The 22650-nt window shown below is 39.2% G+C and overlaps 2 protein-coding genes across 2 annotated transcripts; one reads left to right on the forward strand and one right to left on the reverse strand.

The window, feature by feature from the left end:
• Positions 1 to 1289: 1289 nt before the first annotated feature.
• LOC139609104 (neurexophilin-1-like) lies at positions 1290 to 4406 on the forward strand. Its single transcript, XM_071463356.1, has 2 exons — positions 1290 to 1481; positions 3551 to 4406. Exons 1-2 carry the CDS (start codon positions 1290 to 1292, stop codon positions 4292 to 4294), a joined length of 936 nt encoding a protein of 311 aa, XP_071319457.1. The 3' UTR covers positions 4295 to 4406.
• A 3812-nt stretch (positions 4407 to 8218) lies between these two features.
• Positions 8219 to 21984, reverse strand: LOC139608755 (speckle-type POZ protein). The gene is made up of 10 exons (XM_071462802.1): positions 21862 to 21984; positions 12793 to 12996; positions 12572 to 12693; positions 12022 to 12173; positions 11784 to 11911; positions 11483 to 11660; positions 11081 to 11136; positions 10202 to 10324; positions 9671 to 9813; positions 8219 to 8505 (listed from the first exon to the last, which is right to left on the reverse strand). The coding sequence occupies exons 2-10, from the start codon at positions 12868 to 12870 to the stop codon at positions 8361 to 8363; spliced, it is 1125 nt and encodes a 374-aa protein (XP_071318903.1). The 5' UTR covers positions 12871 to 12996; positions 21862 to 21984; the 3' UTR covers positions 8219 to 8360.
• Positions 21985 to 22650: the final 666 nt, after the last annotated feature.

Below are 22650 nucleotides of genomic sequence, written 5' to 3' on the forward strand. Positions count from 1 at the left end.
GGGTGCAAATTCAACTCCACACTTGTTATGTAGTGGGAAATTAGTTGTAGAGACAAAAACACGTTTTTTGTATCACGCTGTAATCATGTGTGCTTCCACTGAAAAGTTGGACATTTTAACAGGTTGCCTTTTGTTTGCAACAAAAGGCATGGCATCTAACTAGTCAAGAGCTGATTCTCTTCTCTCTCATAGCAAGATTAAGAACAAGATTATATTGCATCAAGCAGCTGTGTCTGGTTGATATTCTGAAACCATATGTTAATCAGGAAAGACTAAGTATATATTTTTTCCACAATAAAATAGCAAAAATGGGTCATTTTTAACCAGAAACCACCAGGAGGGTCAATCAAAAATGTTTTCTTGTTGTGATGTTGTGATGCATACAGTAGCTTAAGGTCCGTGTAGTAAGCGTCGTCACATTGGTCTATGACTTTGTCCCAAACTAGGAGTGGCATCCACTAACCGTCTTCCTTATCATAAATGGGGGCTTAGAAATTGAATCAGAGAAAAAAACAAAACCTGCAATTTGACCTGAGCCATGAGCAAAGGCAGACTGAGGGAGGCGGAAGGTTTTCCAGGTGCATATTAATCCTAGAATCTACAGCTCAACAAAATGCGTGGCAAGTGAATGAATCTACTGGAATCATGTTTCATCTTTGTCTTCAACTTCAGTCAAAAACAAAACAATGTAATGTGACTGTTGACAAAGTGCATCAAAAGTTTTTATGTCTGTTATTTGAGGATTGTTTTTGTCATTCACTGGAAATGATTTACATGCTTATTGCCATGCTTGTATTGATTTCTCAGGAACTGCAGCTGTACTTGTAGTGTGACTTCCTGGAGTTGCTATGAAATAGGCATAAGTAGCCATGGGAAATTTTCTTTATACTTGCGTAAGAACCCTGCAAAGAATTTAGACGATAACAAAGTGTCAGTGGCTGCCAGGGGTGTAGCACAAAAGCCTTTATTCAACCCTGCCCAAGTCAAGAACTATAAACACGATTGTTTTACTTTCATTTTTATTTTAGTCTATTCAAAGGGCGTTTTTCTAACAGGTCTCAGAATTCCTCTCTAGGAGTGCCTTCCTTGATCCAAATTACTCTGGCTTTAAGAGTAGCCACATGACATGGTTCTGCTGTCCTTCATAGAAGCTCAGTCCTTATGACTTATCTTGCAGAACCCTTTGACACAGACACCCACTGCCGCCTGATATCTGTACTCTCTAATATAGGATTCACTAGCAACTTTCTTGGTTTGAATCCTTTACCTTGGCACTCCTTCAATGTGTCATGGCAAGGGCAAACATCCTCATCCCATCCCCTCCCACAGGGGTGCCCAAAGAATCAGTACAAGGCCCCTTCTCTTTGCAATATTGTGAGGACCACTGGTGTCCTCTTGATGTTTTGGGATCCTCTTTCTTGTATGTCTCTTTGCCTGCAGCTGATTGGTACATCTGGAACACCGGTGGCAAGCGTTCCAGGGTATATAAGTCCCGGCTGCCGACTAATCTCTCTCTGCTCCTCTCCACAGGCATGCCACATTTTAGATTTGGTTGTTTGAGCTTAGTTTAATCCTTATGTTTAGTTTTGCACTTTACAACACATGCTCTCACATACTTCACTCATGCACACCACACACTACTGATTTTACTGATCCACACCTCATTCTCAGAGCATTTAATTTGGCATCTTGATTTGGTTTAATTTGGTTTAATAAAAATATTCTTTATTAATCTTAACCAAGGTGTGTCTCCCTTTTGTTGTGGTCACTTGAGCCAGGTCATATACACCAATTCCTTGGGTTGAGTTATGGACTTGCGCAGCCTTTCGTATATGCAGACGACACCCAACTATACCTGTCTTCCATCCAGTTGACACAGATCTGGCGCAGATCTCTGTTTGTCTCTCAGACATATCCACATGAATGAAGAAACACTACCTTCAACTAAACCTCTCTGAGACTGAACTCTTAGACATCCCGCCAATCAGTCTCTCCATCACGATATCAATATCAAAATCACCTCATCTCTCTAAGCCACTGCATCACAGTTTCATCAAATCTTCCAGAGTCTCTGAATAATTACTGCTGATTTATACCGTGGCCACTAAAAAGTTTGGATTCCAATTGATTGAAAGATGTGGATTGACTTTTAGTAACCGGACAGTTTAACCAGACGCATATGATGGAGGTTTTTGTTGTTCTTAGTGAATGCAACAGTATTAAACTAAAGTAAGCAGCAGCTGAGCCTAAACTAAGAGACTTAAAAAAAAATAAAATAAAATTTGGGGCAGTCCCGTCTAATATTGCTGCACTTCATAATCTTGCCACAAGATGGCAGTATCACACCTTCTGTTTGCCTCCACATGTGAGACAAATTCTAATCTTAATCAAGATCTAAATGTGTATTTTCATCACCTTAAAAATGACAGAAAACATGGGGAGAACTAGAGGAATGACATAAGGTTTGATAATGTTGGAAATGGTGTGTGTGTGTGTGTGTGTGTGTGTGTGTGTGTGTGTGTGATTGGGCAGGTGGGTGCATGAGAGAGAGGGGATGACAGAGAGAGAGTGCAGACACAGCAAAACAGAGTGTTAAAAATCTGCAGATCTGGGAAAGCCTCCCAGTGTGTGTGCTGTGACTGGAGTCTGCAGCCGACAGGTTTAACTGTGTGTTTGTCCCAGTGTTTAATGTGGACGCAACAATTCAGCACGGACCTCCAAAACTTAACTCTGAATGAATGAACTTCACATTAGAGTGGATGGATCTTCTGATAGGATTTTATGAAATATGGAGATGCTTGCCACTCATTGCTTTATATGGATGCTTCTGAAAGGAGCCATTTGCTTGGTAAGTAAAAAAAACATTGGAGGCACTTAATTCTAATTAGATGCATATCACTTTTTTTTTTTAATTGAGCAAGGGGAGAAAAGTAAGTGTGTTTACTTGAGAACCTGTGAGATACTGACATTTTACTTGTTACTTTTGCAATTATTTTCAGCCTTACTTTACATGGCTGAATACAAAATATTCTTCTTCACCCTATGAGCCTTAAAATTATTAGTTACTCGGTAGTTTTACATGCCAAATTTTATTATAAACCAATCAAATCGGATGCATTTTTAGAATTTAATCTAACAGTATAGGCGTAGTTAGATCACTGTAACTACAGTATGGTACAAGGACTGAACAAAGAATGAATCAAATGTAACATTTAAGACATAAGAGAATGATAATATCACTGTGTATTACTTACAATAAGCCTTTTTATTTTTGTTTCTAAAGAGCCTTTTTTGTCGTACTTCTAAAATTACACAAAATTTGAGAGCATGACTCTTGTATTTTCCATTTTGGTGTTTCTAATTTATTGTTTCATCTCTTCTGTCACATTACACATGACAAGTTTTTGGCAGTGGTTTAATATATAATTTTTTAGGGAATTAAAATGTAAGCTGAACCCCCTGACACACTTAGCTTTTCTGCTCTATTTATGTTGTTAATTTGCTTCCAGTTGTACTCAATGTCAAATTTCTCCCATGCTTTTCTGTCTAGTTGGTGCTTGGCCAACATCATCATGGTGACTTCACCTTTGACAAGAGGGCATCGTCAGACGTCAACAAAGACCAAGACCCTTCTTCACAGAAGAACTGGGCACTTCAAACTAGGAGTCTGATTCAGAACACCAAACTACCCATCAGTCCCTTCATCCCCCTTTCAAAGCAGGGACTTTGGGAAATACTTGGAGGAAGCTCCCAATCACACTCCAACCCGTCCTTAAAGATCAAGTTCCGGCCCATTATGAAAGTTCATGGAACTTCTAAATTCTCCAGGATGTTTAATTGGGGGGACTTTTACTCAAACATCAAGACAGTCAAACTGAATTTGCTGATAATGGGTAAGATCGTGGATCACGGGAATGGCTCTCTTGGAGTCTACTTCCGCCACAACTCAACCGGTCAGGGCAATGTCTCTGTCAGCCTTGTCCCACCAATGAAAGAGGTGGAATTTGACTTGGAACGCCAAAGTGTCGTCAACCCCAAAGACTCAAAGACATTCAACTGCAGGGTGGACTACGAGAAAACTGAACGCAACAAGAAGGTGATTTTGTGTAATTATGACCCATCAAAGACGTGTGCTCAGGAGACGACTCAGAGCCACGTCACCTGGATGTGCTCTAAACCTTTCCAGGTCATCTGCATCTATGTGTCTTTCTATAGCACAGACTACAGGCTGGTTCAGAAAGTCTGTCCGGACTACAGCTACCAGAACCCAGGTGCCTATCTGCCCACAGGTTAAACAGAGGTCAAGCCTGAGGCACTGGAGGATATTGTTCCAATAAATCCACAAAGAGAAATCCAGTTTGAGCGGCTATGTACCAGTCTGACAGACTGTTCTGGATGTTTTTGAAGTGTAGCATTTCTCTAGAAAATATTATTTTCAAGTCTTACATTTTAACAAATACTGTAAATTCTATGATTTTAGTGGAATATATTGCTTGTTGTAGGCTACAAGAATTATAGTACAAGGATTGTTGTAATTGTTGAAATGTTTTTGGTAAGTGCATATAATTAGTGCTGCAATTTAGAATTATTTTTGATTAAATAAACAATTAGTCAATTAATTGATTAGTCAATCGACAGAAGAACACATTAACTCATTTGAAAATCAATTAATAATTTCGGTAATTTTTCAAGCAAAACAAAAAAAGAATCAAACATTTTCTGGTTCTACCTTCTCAAAAACCGAATGTCTTTGGGTCTTTAACTTGTGATTGAACAAAACAAGACATTTGAAAATGTCTTTGGACTCTTTGGAATTTTTTTTTTTTTTTTGTTATTTTTTAAAATTTCTTACTCTACATAATTACTAAAAAGCATAATCAGCAGATTAACCGATATTGAAAATAATAGTTAGTTGTGGCCCTGATCAATTGAAATGTTCATAATTTTTTATGCTATTAATCAATTAATTGTTTGGTTTTATGAAATGATTCAGATTATGTGTTTTGTCCAACCAACAATCCACTACCCAAAGATATTTAGTTATCACATGAGACAAATAAAAGCTGCAAATACAAAGTTCAGCCTTTTCTTCTTTCTACTGACTGAATGATTAATCAATTATCAAAATAGTTGCCTGTTAACTTTATACAGACCAATCAAATAGTCATATTCAAGTAATCCTTTTAGCTCTACACATATTTCCTCCCACAATACTTTCCTAAAACTAGAACATTTTTTGTTTGTAAGGGCTAATATATTATCATTCCCTAATGTCTTAAATGTTACATTTGATTCATTCTTTGTTCAGTCCTTGTACCATACTGTACCTACAGGGATAGGTACCATGTATTTGTAACATTTTTTTTTTGTATTGACCTTGTACAGTTTTGTCATATGTCATCCTTCTCATGTTTTTCCTAACACTGTACTGTGTTTTCCCTGATGAAAAAATAAATACCATGAAAAAAAAAACAACAACAGGTCCTCTAAAGCCTTCTAAACCAAATGTGCCCACTGAAGCTTCAACAGGCCTACATCACTAACAAGCTTTCAATTTCATTTAAGAGCATTTCCTTACTACATTTGTTCTATTTGGAGTAAAGCTTGAGAAGGATATTTATTCATGATCCTTTATCCAAACTCATCCTCTCAGAAGCTTAGTTCTTGTGCAGGCTATAAAAGACAACATTCACTGGCCAAAACAGGTTATCATTACAAGTTAATCCCATTAGGATCCATTATTTCAGAAGGCTCAGAAAGTACATTGTTTAATTCACCTGCTTATTAAAGTGACTGATAATGATACCGGTGTACTATTCAATGGGCCTGTAAGACACTGTGTGCATGCAAAAGCATTGTCTTAAAAGGGTTTTCTTATTTAAAACTATAGTAACATATGTAGTTAACCTGTGATGGCAATTCTAACTTCTGACTTAGATGAGATGTTCCATTGGCCCTGATCTGTGTGATAACCGGATCCTGCTGAACAGAAATGTGGATGTGGATGTCTTGACCAGACTGCTGGTGGGTGCTCCTGTGTGTTTGAGTGGGTAGGGGTTTGGATTAAGGTTGAAAGTTTCGGGGGTGGGGGGGGGGGGTATTTTTTTTCTGAGCTGCTCTCAGTTGTAACATGGTCACTCTAACCTTCTCTCCTGGGTGAACAGATGTTTAATAAACTAGAGAAACTCTGCAAACTGGATTATTAGACTCAGCTTTGGAAACAGGGTAACAAGAGTCCTTGAGGATTCTGAAAAACCCTCACTGTATGCTAGAACTTGAGAGGCACAAACTCGGGCTAGGACTGTACATTCGCCACTGTAGAAAAATGGAAGGAGTTAATGTTCTGGATGGTGCAGTTTGAAGACAGGTATTATTTTTTATCAAAAAAAAGTGACCTTCATTAGAGAGCATTTGAGGACTGAAGAGATGAACGTAAAGATATATTATACTGGCTAACAAAATAAGACCTCGAGATTTGTTCATAATTAAGTGAATGCCACTGAAATTGAATAATTTCTGCAAATTTGATTTCTTTTATGAAGCAAAATACAAGATGCAACAATTTCAAAGTTTTTCTGTCCTGCACAACAAGAAGACTATTCATCATACATTTTCCCTGAAATTTTCTTCACTTTCGGTGACGAAGTCCCATGATCAATTCCAAATGAAACATGTTTTATGTGACATCTCAAAATAAAAATTAAACACAATCACAAAATTCATACAAAAATAACCAGACAAAGTTTGCATTGCATTCAATACAAAATAGTTGTGGTTTATTCTTTTGGGAACAAAAAATGGCAACAACTAAGTGTCACTTCTCATAACCAGCGATATCTACAGGAAAGAAACAACGGTTCCTTCTATCAATTACCATTTTCCACCAGGTTCAAATGATAACTTCAAATGTATTTCATGTGGTTTTCCTTGGTGTGCATTTTTTTCACATTCTGTCTATTCTGAACATTAAAACGTGTTCATTTCAAATTTATTTCCCCTCAGTCTTCATGCCTGCAAAGAAAACATCTGTCCACTTTTTTCAATTTCACGGTTGAAAATGCTTTTGTTTTACACAGCTTCAAAAACACTAGTGTCTGTACAAATTCCTATGAAAAAAATAGAAATGACAGTTCTGAGGAAAAAAAACAAATAAGAAATCCGTCATAAAAGAACATTAACATGCCTGATTGAATCCTAATGTTATTTTGTAACCATTTCTTGACATTTTTTCCCTCTGTTTGTTGTCTCCTGGTTGGTTTGTCTGGTGACACCTTGGATTTTATTTTCTCTCAAGGGCTACGAAGACAGATCCAGACACAAAATACTATTTCCCCAAGAATGACATCCAGTTGTGCGTTGCTATTTTCTGTATCCTCTCTATACTGGTTTTTATTTCCAGCTATTCAAAAAATGAAAACGGACTTAGATGAAGCTTGAAGAGGTCTAGAAGGGAGTACATGTGTTGTTTTTGTCACTTGCTGATAAATCTTCTTAAAGGGAACTTGTTGTTGGTGGTCCAGCTGGGTCTTTAGTCCATGAAGCTTGCTTCAATGTGTGCTTGCCTACAGTATTTCTACTTTACTGCTGGTAAGGGTTGCAAAGGGGTGACCTGTGACTTTAGTGCAATGTTTCCCCAACTTTCTTTGGGAAAATTATTTTGATGATTTTGTCCCACATCTGCTTTGTTTGACTAGCCCTTGGTTGTCTTTCTCACGGGGCTTCTAGTTTGTAACTAACAGGCCCACTTCTTCTTCTTTAGTCCCTCACAGGCCCATGTGTCCTTAAGATTGGGGGCTTCTCCGACTGCTCAACCCCAAGCACTAAGAATTGAGCAAAAAGAAGCCTGATGATAAAATAGACAGTTAAAGACTATATTTATCTGCACTTTTCCTCTAAGCCTCCAAAATTTCTCAACACTTGGCTCTTATTGGGATCTTGTGTTCAGTTCTTCCTTCCGAACGGATTCCATAGTAGGAACTAGAGGGATGTCGAAGGATTTAGTTTTCACACACAGAAAAGAGCACAATGTCAGATCTCACTATGCCAGAGCCGAGGAGAAAAAAGGAGGGGTGTTGTGGTTCTTTTGTAAACAACAAACATCCACTTCACGAGCCCACCTGTCCCTCTCTTCCATCTCCATCTCCTCTACCTCCTCCTTCTTCCCTCCATCTTTAGAAGAGACTAAATACAGCAGGTTTGGATGGGGCAGAAGGGGGAGATTCGGGGGAGGCTGTAGGTAGTGTAGTAGGTAACGGCAAGGGGAAAGGTTGTCCCTGTGTGTTTGAGAGGGGGGATCTGTGTGTTTTTGTGTTTGTATGCGTATGTGTGTATGAGTGTGTTGACGCCCTGCTGTAGGGCTGTTAGGATTGTTTGAGGCGCTTGCGTGGGGGTCCGAGGAAAGGGCACTGAGCTGAAGCCAGGGAGCGGTAAGCTTCAGCCACCAGGTGAGGATGAGACGCTACCATGGACTTCCATCCGGCCGTCTCCATCACCTCTGCAGCGTGGCTGGAGGACGGAGCGAGAGAGACAAGGAAACAAAAACAAATGTTAGTTTTGGGAAATCGATTTGTATGAGCAAGCATACAGGGCTGCATCCGATGACTATGTTCATTCTCAACTTATTTGACAACTGTTCTCAAAGATCACACTAAATAAATGTAAGATGTTTTTTTCTTTCGGAAAATTGTGTCTGACAAATTGGGGGTCATGTTGTACTTGAGGACTGTTCACAGGATCAGAGATTTTTTATAGGTTGTTTGTAGCATTTATTTTGTTAAAGGAAGTCGAAGTCCAGTTAGTTGTACAATTAAGTCTTTCAGAGTTAGTCAGCCATTAATGAGTTTTTGAAGGCTCATGTAACATGTTCTGCTGCCACGGTGGAAATAAACTCGACAAACCAAAACTAGTCAAGAGCGTCCTGCAACATCTTTTTGCAGAAAAAGACAGTGGACTGAATCATCTGTCAAGCTGTTAGGATTACCACTTGCACAGATGATGAGGAGCTCAAAGAGACAAAAGAAGCGAAATTTGTGTTGCACAGGTGTTTTCTTCCCCTTCTTAACTCACACCATAAAATATTTCATGAAGCCCTCAGATTTATCCTGAGACCCCTTTTGGCCCCCCACAGGTTGGAAATGACTGACATAAGGCAAGAAAGGGAAAACAGGAAAACCAAACAAGAGGTTGAGAAGATAGAGCGAGAAAATGTTCCAAGTTTTTTGATCGAAAAATGACCTCACAATCCTGATTGATTATTGTTTGGTCAATCTGTGAATCAGCTACTTGCTTGAACTCTGTAAATATAAATAATGAATCATGCGTAGCTGGGGGAGAGAAACAATCTGAAGAAATATGTGTGAGCTGAACATGTTCAGAGTTATATATTATCACACATTCACACACAGTGAGGAGTCAGGCTGCCCTGATGCCTCAGAAAGTCTCGACTGGGTTTAATAATATCAGACACAGTGCTGGAGAAGAGGACATGTGAAATAAAACTATCCACTGTGACACCAAGATATGAGGCGTGAGGGTGAGTCCTGCTACCGTTGGTAATGATGCCGAGATAAAGAAGAAAGAGATGTAACAACTCAACAGAGAGACAAAATGTGCAGTGGACTGGAGACCCAATTATATGTGACGACGGGCTCCTTTCAGCGTGTGAACTCACTAGTTGATGAAGTCGACTGCCTGTGTTTTGAGCTGGTCGGCGCTGTGCAGGTCGGCCAGGATGAGGATCTCAGCAGCGTTTTCCACAGACAGACTGGTGCACAGAGCGTCCTCGCACATGACCTTCAGTCTCTCCAGGGCATACTGAAAGAGAGGGGATGCAAAGAGGATCAATATACTTTCCTTCTTCACTGGTGTTCATGTGGTTCAAGTGATATTTACAAATATTATCTTTGAGTTCATAATGAGAGGGAAATGTCAGTCTGGCCACTACTGTCTGTAATGTCACACTTCTAACAAAGATAGACATAACTATACCCAGTTTTTAAGATACAGATACAAGACTGTAAAATACTGAGGTTCAAACAAACATCTCCTTTACTTTTAGTTCCCATAGTCCACAAACAGCCAAAGATTTTAAAGATTCAAATTAAATTAAATTAATGAAATAGTACTGCCCAAGTAACATTGTCTTTATATGTCCAAATATTGTGATGTAGTATTATATTATTATATTGTATTATTATATTACCTTGTCAGCTGCTGCCAGCAAGTCATCCGCCATCTTGTCCAGGTTGGGAGCCTTGTCTGTGTAGATGAAGCACATCATCTCTTTGAAAACCTCGGGCTCCACATCGTTGATCTCCACGCGATTCTGACAACAGACAACAAATAACGTGGTTAAATTTAAGTATCAAACACCTTAAAATGGTTCCAAATTTTACAGCACACAATGCTAACTTTGGGGAAAGTAACAAATTACATTTCATTAATTATGGGGCTGCAAATCTCTGCACAGCTGGTAAAGTCAATCAATGCTGTTTATTTGAATAAGATAAGTTATTATTAGTTCTATCTTTTCAGCTTCCCTGTTCATCTGGTTAGACAGCTACTCTTCCTTTGGGGTATTTGTGACTACTCTGAGGACTGTAAACGGGATAATGTTGGAAAGCAACATGACCGACCTTTAATGCATAAAACGTGATGAAAAAACATAGTCCACATTTTAAATATGTTTATCAGAGAGTGAAACATTTTAATCTTTTACAAAGTTTGCAACATAAAATCTAAAATGGCCTTGCTTTTAAAAAAACATCTGTGCAGCTCCTCCTGCAATTTCATTTCTTACAGTCACATGTGCACAAATAGGGGAAAAAGCAATTCTCTGCTTCTGCAGCTTTGTCAGTGAAGGATGAATCCTGACCCTCAAGTACGGCAGGACAATTTCATTTCAGGTGCACTATCATTCAGTTTAACCAAACAGCTCTGTGCTGCAGCCATTTGACAGCACACAATCCTTCACTCACTTTAACCCCTCAACACAGCAGTGAAAACCTGAGCTGTTGAGCCACAGGAACAAAATGAATTTCTCTCTAAGAATAAAAAAAATCTGTTTGGACCTTGGGCTCACCTTTTTGCTCTCCTCCATCTCGTGCTCAAACATGGCGCTGAATACAGGGGACCTTGCTGAAAGCAGAGATATGGCGAAAGATCAGGACAAAAGGAGAAATGTGTAGGTGAGTGTGGGATCAAGTCGGACACATCTGACTGTTGCATGATCCCACATTACTCATCCTCGATTAACTCTCAATTAATCTTTGAGAATTACTAATTCTCAATTACATACTCAGTTACTCATTACAAACGTGTGCGTGTCTTATATATAAAAAACATACATATATGATTGAGTTTAACATTTGACATAACATTTAAAAATGCTTACACCCACACATACAGTCAAGCATTTAAAACATTTAGAGCCAAAAGACAGAACAAAGAAAGAAGATGGGGTGTGTCTGACTCATGTCTCTACCTGCCAGGATGGCTTTGTGGGCCTGAAACTCCTGGCCGGCCACACACAGGGAACAGTCTGTGAAGCGCGAGTTCTCCCACAGGCCCCCCAGCTCATCTGCTAGCCGGCAATCAGGCACCTTCACCATGTTCATGGTGTTTTGCCCAGATATGTTGACTGAGTCCTGCACCACACTCACCTGAGGGAGAGAAACTGAATGTGATGCTAGACTCCAAAATGTTCTTTGTGCATTAAACAACTACATTGTAATGAGAAAAAGTATAAACCAAAGAGCGGGTTAAGACCAGGACGAGGCAGCTACCTCACAGAAGAGCGTGAGCTTGTCGTCGGGTAGAAGACCGTTTGCCTCATCTAGGAGGAAGTCTCTCCGGATGAACTTTTTAAAACCCCAGTCTTTCCCCTGGACAAAGCGATATGCTCTCTGGCTTTCTGCAGAGAGCCAGGACACAGAAGACACAAAGAGGTAAGTCCAAGTAAAGGCAAAAAAGGGATTTTAAAAAAGTGCAAGTGGAAAATTGTTAACTCCACTGCTGACTCACCCATGGCTTTGGTCTCCTCTCCCTTAGCATTGAGGATGGAGAACTTGAACTTGGCGCGCACCTCGGCCTTTGGACAGCTGACCAGCAGCAGGTAGAGAGACAGATAGTCTTTGCTCTCCTCATCCAGGCCCTTGGGATTCACTCGCAAACACCTGATGGTGGCAGAAAGTGCAAAAGTTATGATCGCTTATAAAGCAGATAGTGGTAACACTGTATTAACTAATTCTTATCAGTGATATCAAAGTACACAGGTTACACACCTGCACAAATTCATGCAAAATACTTATTACTATTTTATCTTAACTATATGTGAATCTCATTGAGAGCCAAAAGTTTCGGCTTTGCTTGATAAAAGACAAAAATTTGAGGTAGATTTAAAGACTTTCATAGGACAGAATGCCAGTAATAAGATCCTGGCATTTGTAACACTAATCAAACAGGGTGGGACTTTCTATGTGTGTCTCAACAATCCACTTCCTGTGTGGCACAGTAAGACTACAAACAGGAGATCAGAATATGATGAAGCAAAGCAGCTCTCTTGCCCACCCACCATTTCAGCTTGTCATTGGCCCCTGAAGAGAAGGTGGAGCTCTTGATGACCTCGCCCATCTCCTCCCGACAGAAGCTGAAGTTGTTGATGGTCCACATGTAAGAGAACTTCACCACTTTGATCTGATGGGAATTGCAAACAAACAAAAAAAGTCATCAAAAGCATGGAGACACCGGTTTAATTTAGGTTGAGACAAACTCGTTCACAGTGCAGCGAACTACCTGTGTGTAGCACCAGCTCTCGGCCACAGGCCCGCTGGACATTTCCGCAGGGGGAGGGGGACTCGGGACTCTTGACATTGCCAGCGTGACAGAGGGTGTTGGGGGCAAGAGGGTGAGGGGGAGGAATCCGTCACGTCCACTCGTCAGCGTTCAGTCCTGATGTCCATCTGCATCAGTACACGTCAGATGGAAGCAGTTTGCCCCCTGGAAACAGACAACGTGGGTGTCATTAAGTGATCAGAAAAAAAATTTCAATCCCACCTCCTTGAAGTTCTGTGAAAATCCAATTTAACCTGAAACATATTCTTCTAACACACATGTTCTGTCAAGTAATCACATACCACACAGAAAAGCATGCTTTAACAGAGCAGAGCTCATTGTGATGCAACACAGAGACTCTCCATCTTTCATTAATCCAGTTAAGACTCAGTGTCTTTTAATTCATGTGGCCACACCACGTGCTGCTGAGGTTTGTTGTGTTGGGGCTAGATGAATTGTCCCTGACCCATCGGGGGACAGGAGGAGATCGATGGCCCATGCCTGTTCTAAGATCAATAGCCACTGCAATTGCAATTAAGTCTCAAAAATGAACTGTAAATAAACAAGCTGTCTCCCAGGACTGTGGTAGAGGTTGGAGCCACTGGCCGAAGGTACCCAAATTACCTTCAAGTGGCCAACACCATGCAGATTTGTGATGCACACACTCGCCTCCTCCAAAGACACACACACTAACCCTCATGCCTAGCTCTCTGCAGGAGCTTAGACTGGTCAGCAGTGACTGTTTGATACCACAAAATATTTCATCCTAATGAGATTCTGACCTCTGTCTCTTTCTCTCAGATATGAAGGTCCTTTGGATGAAAATTATGGGAGATGCCATGATGCAGTGAAAGAACTATAAAATGAAACCTTGAAAAACACAACTCTGTACCTGCAGTATTCTAGTTGTTTAAGAGCTGCAACGTTTTGTGAATTTCCCCACTGTGGGACTAATAAAGGCTATCTTATTTTAACAAACTGCACTGAGCTACAACAGGTGAAAAGAGAATGTAAAAAACAACAAGATAACTAAGAACTGCAGCATTCAGACAGACTTCACAGACAGAGTTTTAAAAGAAAAAGTTGGTGTGAGCAGATCTATTTTTATATATGATTTATAAATACAATTTTGTTTTTATTTTTCAAAAAAATCTCCCAGAATCATTATTTCTTTAAACAAATGTTTAAAAACAAAAAGCGACATTGTGTGAGCATCAAAACAGGTTCGGGAAATCTGAAACTATTGAGAGATTCATTAAAAAATGTGGTCTTTTTATGGGATTCTGGATCGCTAATTGCGATTACAATATTTATATGGTGTATAGTGTGTGTGTGTGTGTCTGTGTGTGTGTGTGTGTGTCTGTGTGTGCGTGACAGGCTGCAGGCACCCATGACCATAAACAGAGTAAGCAATTCTAGAGAATGAGAAGAGGAAATTTCAAATGATTGCACTTATAATGCAATGGCTGAAAAAAGATGGAGCATGAAAACAGAACATTTAATCTGCTGTTAAAATCACATTAGTAGCCCCATATTAGCAGCACAAACAGAAATCCTTTTCCCTGACTCATACAGGAAAAAATCCCCAATGCAGTGGAAAAAATGCCCATTACTGGAGACAAGCTGACAGGGTTTTAGTTATCGTGAAGACAACATGGACAAAGACAAAAACTGATAAGAAGTATGTACAGGTATTGTATTGCCCCCATTTCTTCACCTTTGGAAAATGACAATAAATTACCCTGCACTGGAAACCATCTTGACACAATCACAGACTCATAAACCTTCATCATCTTGCTACAAGGTCAGAGGCTGAATGCACCGCACTTCACCGTATCACTCCCATACAATACTCAAGTTTCTTTCCTGGCCCTGATACTGTTAATCTGTGTCCGTTTTTTCCACTCTTCAATATCTTTTCCTCTATTTCATGAATCCTCTAACCCTCCACACATCGCTACCTTTCTCTCACCCCCAGAGCCTTTCATGTCTTCATCCATAAATTCAATTTGGGTCAAAACGCACTGCAACAAATTGTGGCAGCTAGAAGCTGAGCTTTCTGCTGCTGATGATTATGCTGACTGAAGGTGACACACTGACAATAATGCTGCTTAGAGGCTGTGTGAATTGTAAAAACTGAACAGGCTGACAAATGAGTGCATGTCACACTTAGCAACCCATTTAAACGGATTTGCAGAGGTCTAAAATGTGAACTCGTGTTTTTTTTTTTTGTTTTTTTTTTCCACAAATCCATGGAGCACCAACAAAGATGTTGTCATTTTTTCCAGCTGATTAGACCAACACTGTGTGTAAACCGCAGAACACAGCACTGTGGCTGTGGGGTCTTCAAATATTGTTACTAATTAAGATGGTTCATGGAGAATGACGCTGTGAGACCCTATAATATGCCCATTCTACATGAAGAGTGATCAGACTGATGAGTCGAGGGACAAATTCAGTATAGACACACATGTCTATCACTTTTGTCCCACAATTCAATTCTCAAAGGAAATCAGACGAAAAAAAGGAAAAAAAGAAAGAAACTGTGGACGGTGCTGAAAAGGCCTCAAGAATCACATCAGACAACAAAATACAAGGAATTAAAACATTTGGTTTTGTCTCTTATTTATCAAAGTATGACTTTAATATTTAATGTGAGCACAATAACATTTGGTATGTACATTGGAACAGGGACACTTCGCTGATTTTCAACAATATCTTCAATCCATTAACAGGTCCGTGTAATAACCTACACAGTCCCCAGATGTCGACACAAAAAAACACCTTTTTGGATAGGACAGGACGTTCATAGCATGACTACCCTGATGTAAACTGCTGGAAATGTGTGATACCACAAAGTCACAGTCAAAATGAGTCAAAACAACTAGGAGGACTGAGGAGAAAAAACAACCTGTTCTTGAAGCAAAAAGGGGAAAAATCTGAGTGTAGCTAAGAATATTGCCACTTTGAGCATGTATCAGATGCTTGGTTTTCTGCCCAGTTCCAAGACTGTCTTTACGAAATCCAATGAATGAAGAACCAACCTATCTTCTTGATTCTTTAACTGTGGTAAGATGGAGTGAGACGATGAAGACAGAGGAAGGTGGTGCAGGGAAAGAAAATGAAAAGTAAAGCGATAGAGAAGCCAAATGAAAAAAAAACAGGTGGCGAATGAGAGATGGGCCACCGTCTGCGGGAACGTTCAAAGAGATAAATTGCCACAAAAAGAGGTTAGATGGAGACAAAAGAAAATCAAGCAGAGGTATGAGAGCGAAATCAAATCCAGATTCTTGGACAGGACTCTGATGAAGACGCACAGTGCATTGAGTCTCAAGGTTTTGCAACAGCGATGCTCGTTTTGAATTTTTGCTCTGTCCGATAGCCGATGCTCATTCACTGGCCATTAACTGTTAACCGATTAAAATGCGCTTTTTAGAATAGACAAGTGCCTCTAAATATAATGCATGTTGAATCCGCCAAGTGTGCTGTGTATAACCAGCACTACAGCCTCTTTCCATAGAAAAATATTAAATAACTTAAATAACAAATCGAGGCAAATAGTAGCCAGACGTTTTGATGTACAAGCAGATTGACCAAATGAAAACACACACTTAATCCTCCAGCACCGAGAGCACTGTAATGAAACCTCCTTCTCCTCTGCTCTCAGCTGATTAATGATCAGAAACAGCCAACGTGTTGACAAAATGGAAACTTGCAGTCGCATTTATCAGACCACAAATTTAAAATAAACAGGCCAGTCCTCAACATAGCAGACAGCTAGTCTACTGGTTTTTATTCAGGAATAGCAACATGTCAACATGCTGTGGGATCAGTCTGGTGCACAGTCTCATAACTGAATACCCACTCAGATGGTACTGATGTCCCGGGGTATTTTACCTGTTTAATTAATAGCATTAATCTGACAAATTATTATTGTTGGTTAACAGTTAAACAATTAATTAGAAACTAACAGTTCATCTGCTCCAGTTTCCTCTTCATCAACCCATGGACTGAGACGTGAACTGAACACAGATTTAAGGACAAGTGGGCCTTAAATCACCACTGAAGTTATAATCCTTGAAATTTTCATGATATATTTTTTTTGATATATTTTGATATTTTCACAGGCTTTATATACATTTGGTAACTACCTCTCTATATTGTAGTTTAATTTGTAGTGGCAGAGTACACCATTACTATGCTGGATTCAGATTTCCAACCTACGCATTTGGGACTCCCAGGAAAATGATCGTTGCATGTAAGGCTTCACAATTCATCAAAATATTATTGAAATCGCAGTCTGGCCAAGTGCAATATTCAAACTGCAGGAGCTTCAAGTTTTTTGATAAAAAGCGGTACAATACACATACATACATAAATGAAGCATTGCAGTGCTACAGAGATGCTCCAGCCTACAAATCCTATTCTCCAGACATAAAGGAACATGCTGGTTTGGTACAGGCCTCAACAAAGAACAACACATTTTTTCAATGAAAATGAAATGCAAAAATGACCATTCAAACTGAAATCGAAATCCAGTGATTACTGCTCACAGCCTCACTGTTTGCTCTCTTAACAGTGTCAGAGCTGTATTAACTAACTACTAATGAAACTCAACATGTCCTATTGTTGCTGCTCCACATTAAAACTTAGCGCTGACTGAGGTCATTCAACAAAAATGCTTGTCAAAAGCAACACAAGGCCATTTTCAGCATTTTTCTTTTTCCACTAATCAGTTTTATTTTTCACCACAGAGTACTGGAAAAAGAACCAGAAGCCACAGTGAGCTGTTAGATGAAGCGCTGCAGGTGACCGGCTGCACACCTCCTACTTCTCATCGCGGTAACCAACTTTACTGTCTCCACATGTACTGTGTGTGTACAAATACACCAGTTGCTCTTCAGATGTTTTTCTGACAAAAACAGAACTTGCTATTTTGTGACAGGCATCACAAAAATCAACCCGGAATGAAATCTTAAAGACAACTTAGATTTTCTCTCCCCTCACATGACTCACAATCAGTAACAACCAGCATCCAAAAACAAAACACAAACTACCACCAGCAGCGCTCAAAGGCAGGGATACAAAATCTTATAGTTGTTGGCTGAACTTTAACCAGATAATCTATAAACTTATCACCAATTTACACTGATTATCTTGTGTCCAATAATCTGATTAAGTGATCAATACCTGGCAAGGTTTTTAACATTAAGGGCTACACTCAAAAAAAACTGTAGACAGCAAAGATATTTAAACACCAATTCAAAATCTAGGAAAGAAAAGCAATCTACAAACTCGTCAATCATCACAATTTCAGAGAGAAGCAAACAGAGCTTTTCTAACTTTTCCACATTGATCCTGTGAAGACAAACCACAACAATTTGTGGCCACAAATAACCCAGTAACCACCAGCCGAACACAGGCAACATTCCCACTGTTTAATAACATGATGAAAATCTTTTCTAATCCACTGATAGGTCATATTGTATGAGCATATGACGACATAATATTGTAACTTCTGCTGCCCAGAAAATTAGCACTAATTTGACTCATCTGAACCAAATTGTAAGCAGAGCAAGATCTGACAGCAACAAAATAGGATGCAGAGAACACAAGAATAAGGAAATTGGGAACATAGAATTAGATTTGTAATCTGAAATCACTATTAAAATGTATGTATATCTGTGAAGTCAATATGGAAGATAAGGTGACAGGTATGACCACAGTGCTTCTTCCTGACATTTCACTCCACGGACCAAAGAAGAAGGAGAAATCGATCTGCTTGAAATTAAAGACTGGAGGTATGGAGGCATTTCAGACGGCAATTTCCAAGGGGGATGAAAAAATTGCAACCCTTGTCAAAGTGTCAGTGAACACAATGTCTATTTCCAAAGCTCTGGTCTTTGAGGACTGCAGTAGGCTACAGACAAACCTTAAAACTATAATTGGTACAGGGACCGAGGATCGATTGCACAGCGCGTGTTGGGCCTCTGTGGGAGCGATTTCATATTCTGCCCTTGGTCATGGTGCTCTTCCTTTCCTAAAAACTCAATCTCAGAGAGGTATGAACTATTGATTTTGCCACAGCGATCAGCTTGCCTCGCTCTCATCCCTGACTTTGTGCAGGCCCACAATTACACTGAAGGGGATTTGACAGGGCAAAAAAAGCATTAGCACCCAGGCTTCACCACCTGCCTGTACTTCCTCACTAAACCCCTCCTCACTTCACCAGGCATGGGAGGTTAAAGGGAGGAGGGAACTCAATGCATATCTAATGTCTCCAGTCACCTGGTTCATACCTTTACAAACACTTGACATGCTGACCTGCAAGGGCAGACACTCAAGCAGGCTGCACAACTGCACAACAGCAGTCCAGTCACTAAAGTTTCAGAAGGAGTTTTTAGGCTCATGCCAGGAGCAGTGGAACTACTGCTATATTCATTTACAATAATTACAATAATTTTAGTTTTTGTTTCTTTTATTAGCATCATTGGTTTTGCTTTTCTTGGAAAATGCAATGAACAGACATGAAACAATCTTTTGGAGCCACAAATCTCACAAAAATATCACGTGATTTCCTCCAAAATGTTTACTTTCCAGGCATTCGTGCCCATTTACTGCTGTGTGGTACAGACAGGCACTTGGCAAATTATAGTTGACTGCATTTCCAATTAAAATCATACAGCTGATGGGAGAAAGACTTTGGAGATGATGCTCTTTGTTAATTCAGGAGTGCAACTGAAACTGCAACTGAAATTTCCCTAGCATAAGAAGCTCCCCAGCATAGCAAAAACCTATTGGTAAATGTTTGAAATCCACAACTGGACAAGATTTCCTTTCAGGCTGCATAAAGGGTCAACATTAATTCACAAAAAAAAAAGGTATCGGAAATCAACCGCAGCACTCATATGATACATCTACTCCAGCTTAGGTTTCCAACAAAGAAAAAGTTTTGTTGTCGTCATAATCATGATACCAAAATGTTATCATTGCTCAGCCCTCTTGCAAACAACTCAACCACAGTAAAGTTTATGTATACGATTACCAGAGTTCTCTTGACGCAGTTCATATCACTGTGAGAGATAACAGGATGAAGCCTTATCATCATCTGCTGAAAAACAGCTGCAAGTTTTACCTGATGTAGTTACATCTGACAAGCATCTACATAACATTTTAACTTACTCAAGTCACAAAAAACCATTTAGTGACTTCACTGAAAACCTGCAGGTTACTTCTGATCACTGCCAATTCAAAGTAATCTGTAATTAAAAACTAACAAAATTGGTTAGTTTTTGTTTGACATATATGAAGAATTTGGTCTCAGATAAAGCTCAATAGTGGAACACAGTTCATTGTTATGATAGTGAGTCAATATATGATTTTATTTTTATTTTTCATATTGTGTCCTTCCAAATAATTAATAATATTCTAATAATTACTTCAACTATGGCACCGAACCTAAAGAAAACATCCATAATCTTTGCCATTCAGCAGTAAAATACTTGACTAACTGGGAATGAAACAAAAGTTTGTAACACAGTTGTAATACATAAAAATTTAATCACATTTCACACTGGTTTGAAAACTTATTTAAGACTTCAACCATAGTTCATCATTGTCCAAATAACATTTCATTTCTTAAACTGTTTAATAATTGCAAGGTATTGGATTTTTCCTCTGGGTCATCACACTAAAAATGATCTCAGCCACACTGAGTTATGTACGCTCAGTGTGTGTGTAGGAAGCAAAATGATGAAGTCAGGGAAAACTTAAATTAAAGGCCATTTCAAATCTGCTGTGTGGCAGGTTTTGGACTTCAAAAATGGAAAAAAAAGGACAGCGAGACAACTGAAAAGCTGACAACTCCTGCAACACAGTCGTGCCTTGCAGGTAACACTTGCCAGTTCCCAGTCGATTCTTTCATGTTGTATTTCATTATTTCAATTGCACGAACAGTATGCAAGAAAGCAGTCTTGGCTAGAAGCATTTAGATTTCTCCCTTGACAGATTTCCTAAGACTATGGCATAGATTCCTCAGTTACCTACTATATGTAATGTAACCACAGCTCTAACAAACTAGGTCTCCCACAGGTGAAATAAAGTTATGAATATTATAATCTTCACAATGGAAGTGTTTCTGTCAGAAATATTGTGGAGAGCATCAGATAATACTGATGTTCATGTCAATGTATTCACCACCTGCATGGATGCAGGAGACACAAAAAACCCTCTTATTAATAAGAAAACTAATATTATTGGAGATAACCAATGCTGTGGTGTTTGGTCTGTTTCCAGTGAACCTGACTCATTCACTGTTCATCCCCTCAGGGTCACACTGAACTTTATCTCATTCCTTTCTATCCACACAAATGACAAGCTAGTCAAATAACCGGTTCCCGGAGCAGTTTGATTAGAGACGACAGACCATAACAATATGAGCACTTCTAAGGCTAAACCTACTACATTAAGTTATCGATGAAATTGCTCCAATAAGAGAATATAATAAAGGCCCAGGACGTATATTGTCTTGTTCCTGACTCCCATTTATTAACAATATACAGGTATCATACTTTTGACCCTGAGATTAAACGTAGCCATATACGTCTTTCTCTTAAGTTAACTCAGTTTTTAATAGTAAAAGATTTTTTGCTGGGACCAGAAACTCAGTTTCAGTGAATGCAGGCGGTGATAATAGCAGGTATTTAACCTGCCAACAATACAGTGTTATCTTACTTTAAATTGGTTCTTCACTTTAGCTACGCGTAAACAAGTGTGCTTTTAGAAACATACGTTCAAAATACATAAATACTGCAGTCTAGTAATCCAGACAATCTAACGACAGCTAACTCGACTGAGCTAGCTGGCTAGTTAGCCCTATTCCTGTAGCCGCTAACCTAAGCCAAACAAAAAGGTCGGGGAAAATGCCGCAAAACCAGTAAGTCAGTACACAACACGACAGCCTTTATCGTGTGAGTTTAAGTCTTTTGTCCTTATATTGTTTCTTTAGCTTTAATTTATCGACGGACTCACCTTTATGTTGGGTTAAATTGTAACGCTAGTTGTCCGGGATCTTCTGTTGTTGTTAGCTAGCAGGCTAGCTGTCTGTTGAACTGGCAGACATGCAGAGTGTTGTCCCCCAAACAGCACCCCCTGTTGTATTGGAGTGATTCCATGTTCCATGATGACAGGATTGTGACAAATAAATAAATAAATAATGAAAAATTACAATATATTGTGCTATGTTTTAGAAGGGTCGGCAATAAGGTGCGATCATGGACCAGTTTTAATGGGATTTTGTTGAGTATTTTATTTCATATAGGTTAAGGATCATATTTGAATGCAGATGTAATATCCTCAGTTAGCATGAGAGCCATACCATACTAACCATACTAATACTCATTTGACAAATAAATAAGTGAGTAAATAAATTAGATTCAAAATGGATTACTTTTTGTGTTTGAGATGCAAACTATTAGATGTGTATTATAATGTGACCAGGTCATATTTATTGGGATCCATGCAAGACTTGCATATATAGTATGTTACCTACAGTACATTGATGAGAATTCATGTAAGTTTTGATGCAAACTATCAAAGTCAAACTTATATTAAATATTTCTGTTAGAGTGCCAGATTTGATTTGCCTAGCACTGCTCTAAACCAAACTATCTATCTATGGTTTATTTTATATGGATAGTCCTGCAAATTAAACACAAAAATCTCTTTGCCTCTTTGTAAGAGGTTAAATAATAACTAGTTATAGCTCTGTCTTGTTCAGTCATTCACATGGACGCACTGCCTCGATTTAATTTTACCACC

This window comes from Trachinotus anak, unplaced genomic scaffold (assembly GCF_046630095.1).
Source record: "Trachinotus anak isolate AG129_WGS33_773 ecotype Australia unplaced genomic scaffold, CSIRO_AGI_Tana_v1 ptg000025l, whole genome shotgun sequence".
NCBI classification, from domain to species: Eukaryota; Metazoa; Chordata; class Actinopteri; order Carangiformes; family Carangidae; genus Trachinotus; species Trachinotus anak.

Excerpts from the sequence above, each read along its gene's own strand:
- LOC139609104 (XM_071463356.1), top strand. The coding sequence starts at position 1,290 with ATGGCAAGGGCAAACATCCTCATCCCATCCCCTCCCACAGGGGTGCCC. Across the intron at positions 1,482-3,550 it reads CCGGTGGCAAGCGTTCCAGG|TTGGTGCTTGGCCAACATCA; the intron begins GTATATAAGTCC and ends TTTTCTGTCTAG.
- LOC139608755 (XM_071462802.1), bottom strand. The coding sequence starts at position 12,870 with ATGTCAAGAGTCCCGAGTCCCCCTCCCCCTGCGGAAATGTCCAGCGGG. Across the intron at positions 12,174-12,571 it reads GCCAATGACAAGCTGAAATG|GTGTTTGCGAGTGAATCCCA; the intron begins GTGGGTGGGCAA and ends TGCCACCATCAG. Across the intron at positions 11,661-11,783 it reads AGCTCACGCTCTTCTGTGAG|GTGAGTGTGGTGCAGGACTC; the intron begins GTAGCTGCCTCG and ends TCTCTCCCTCAG.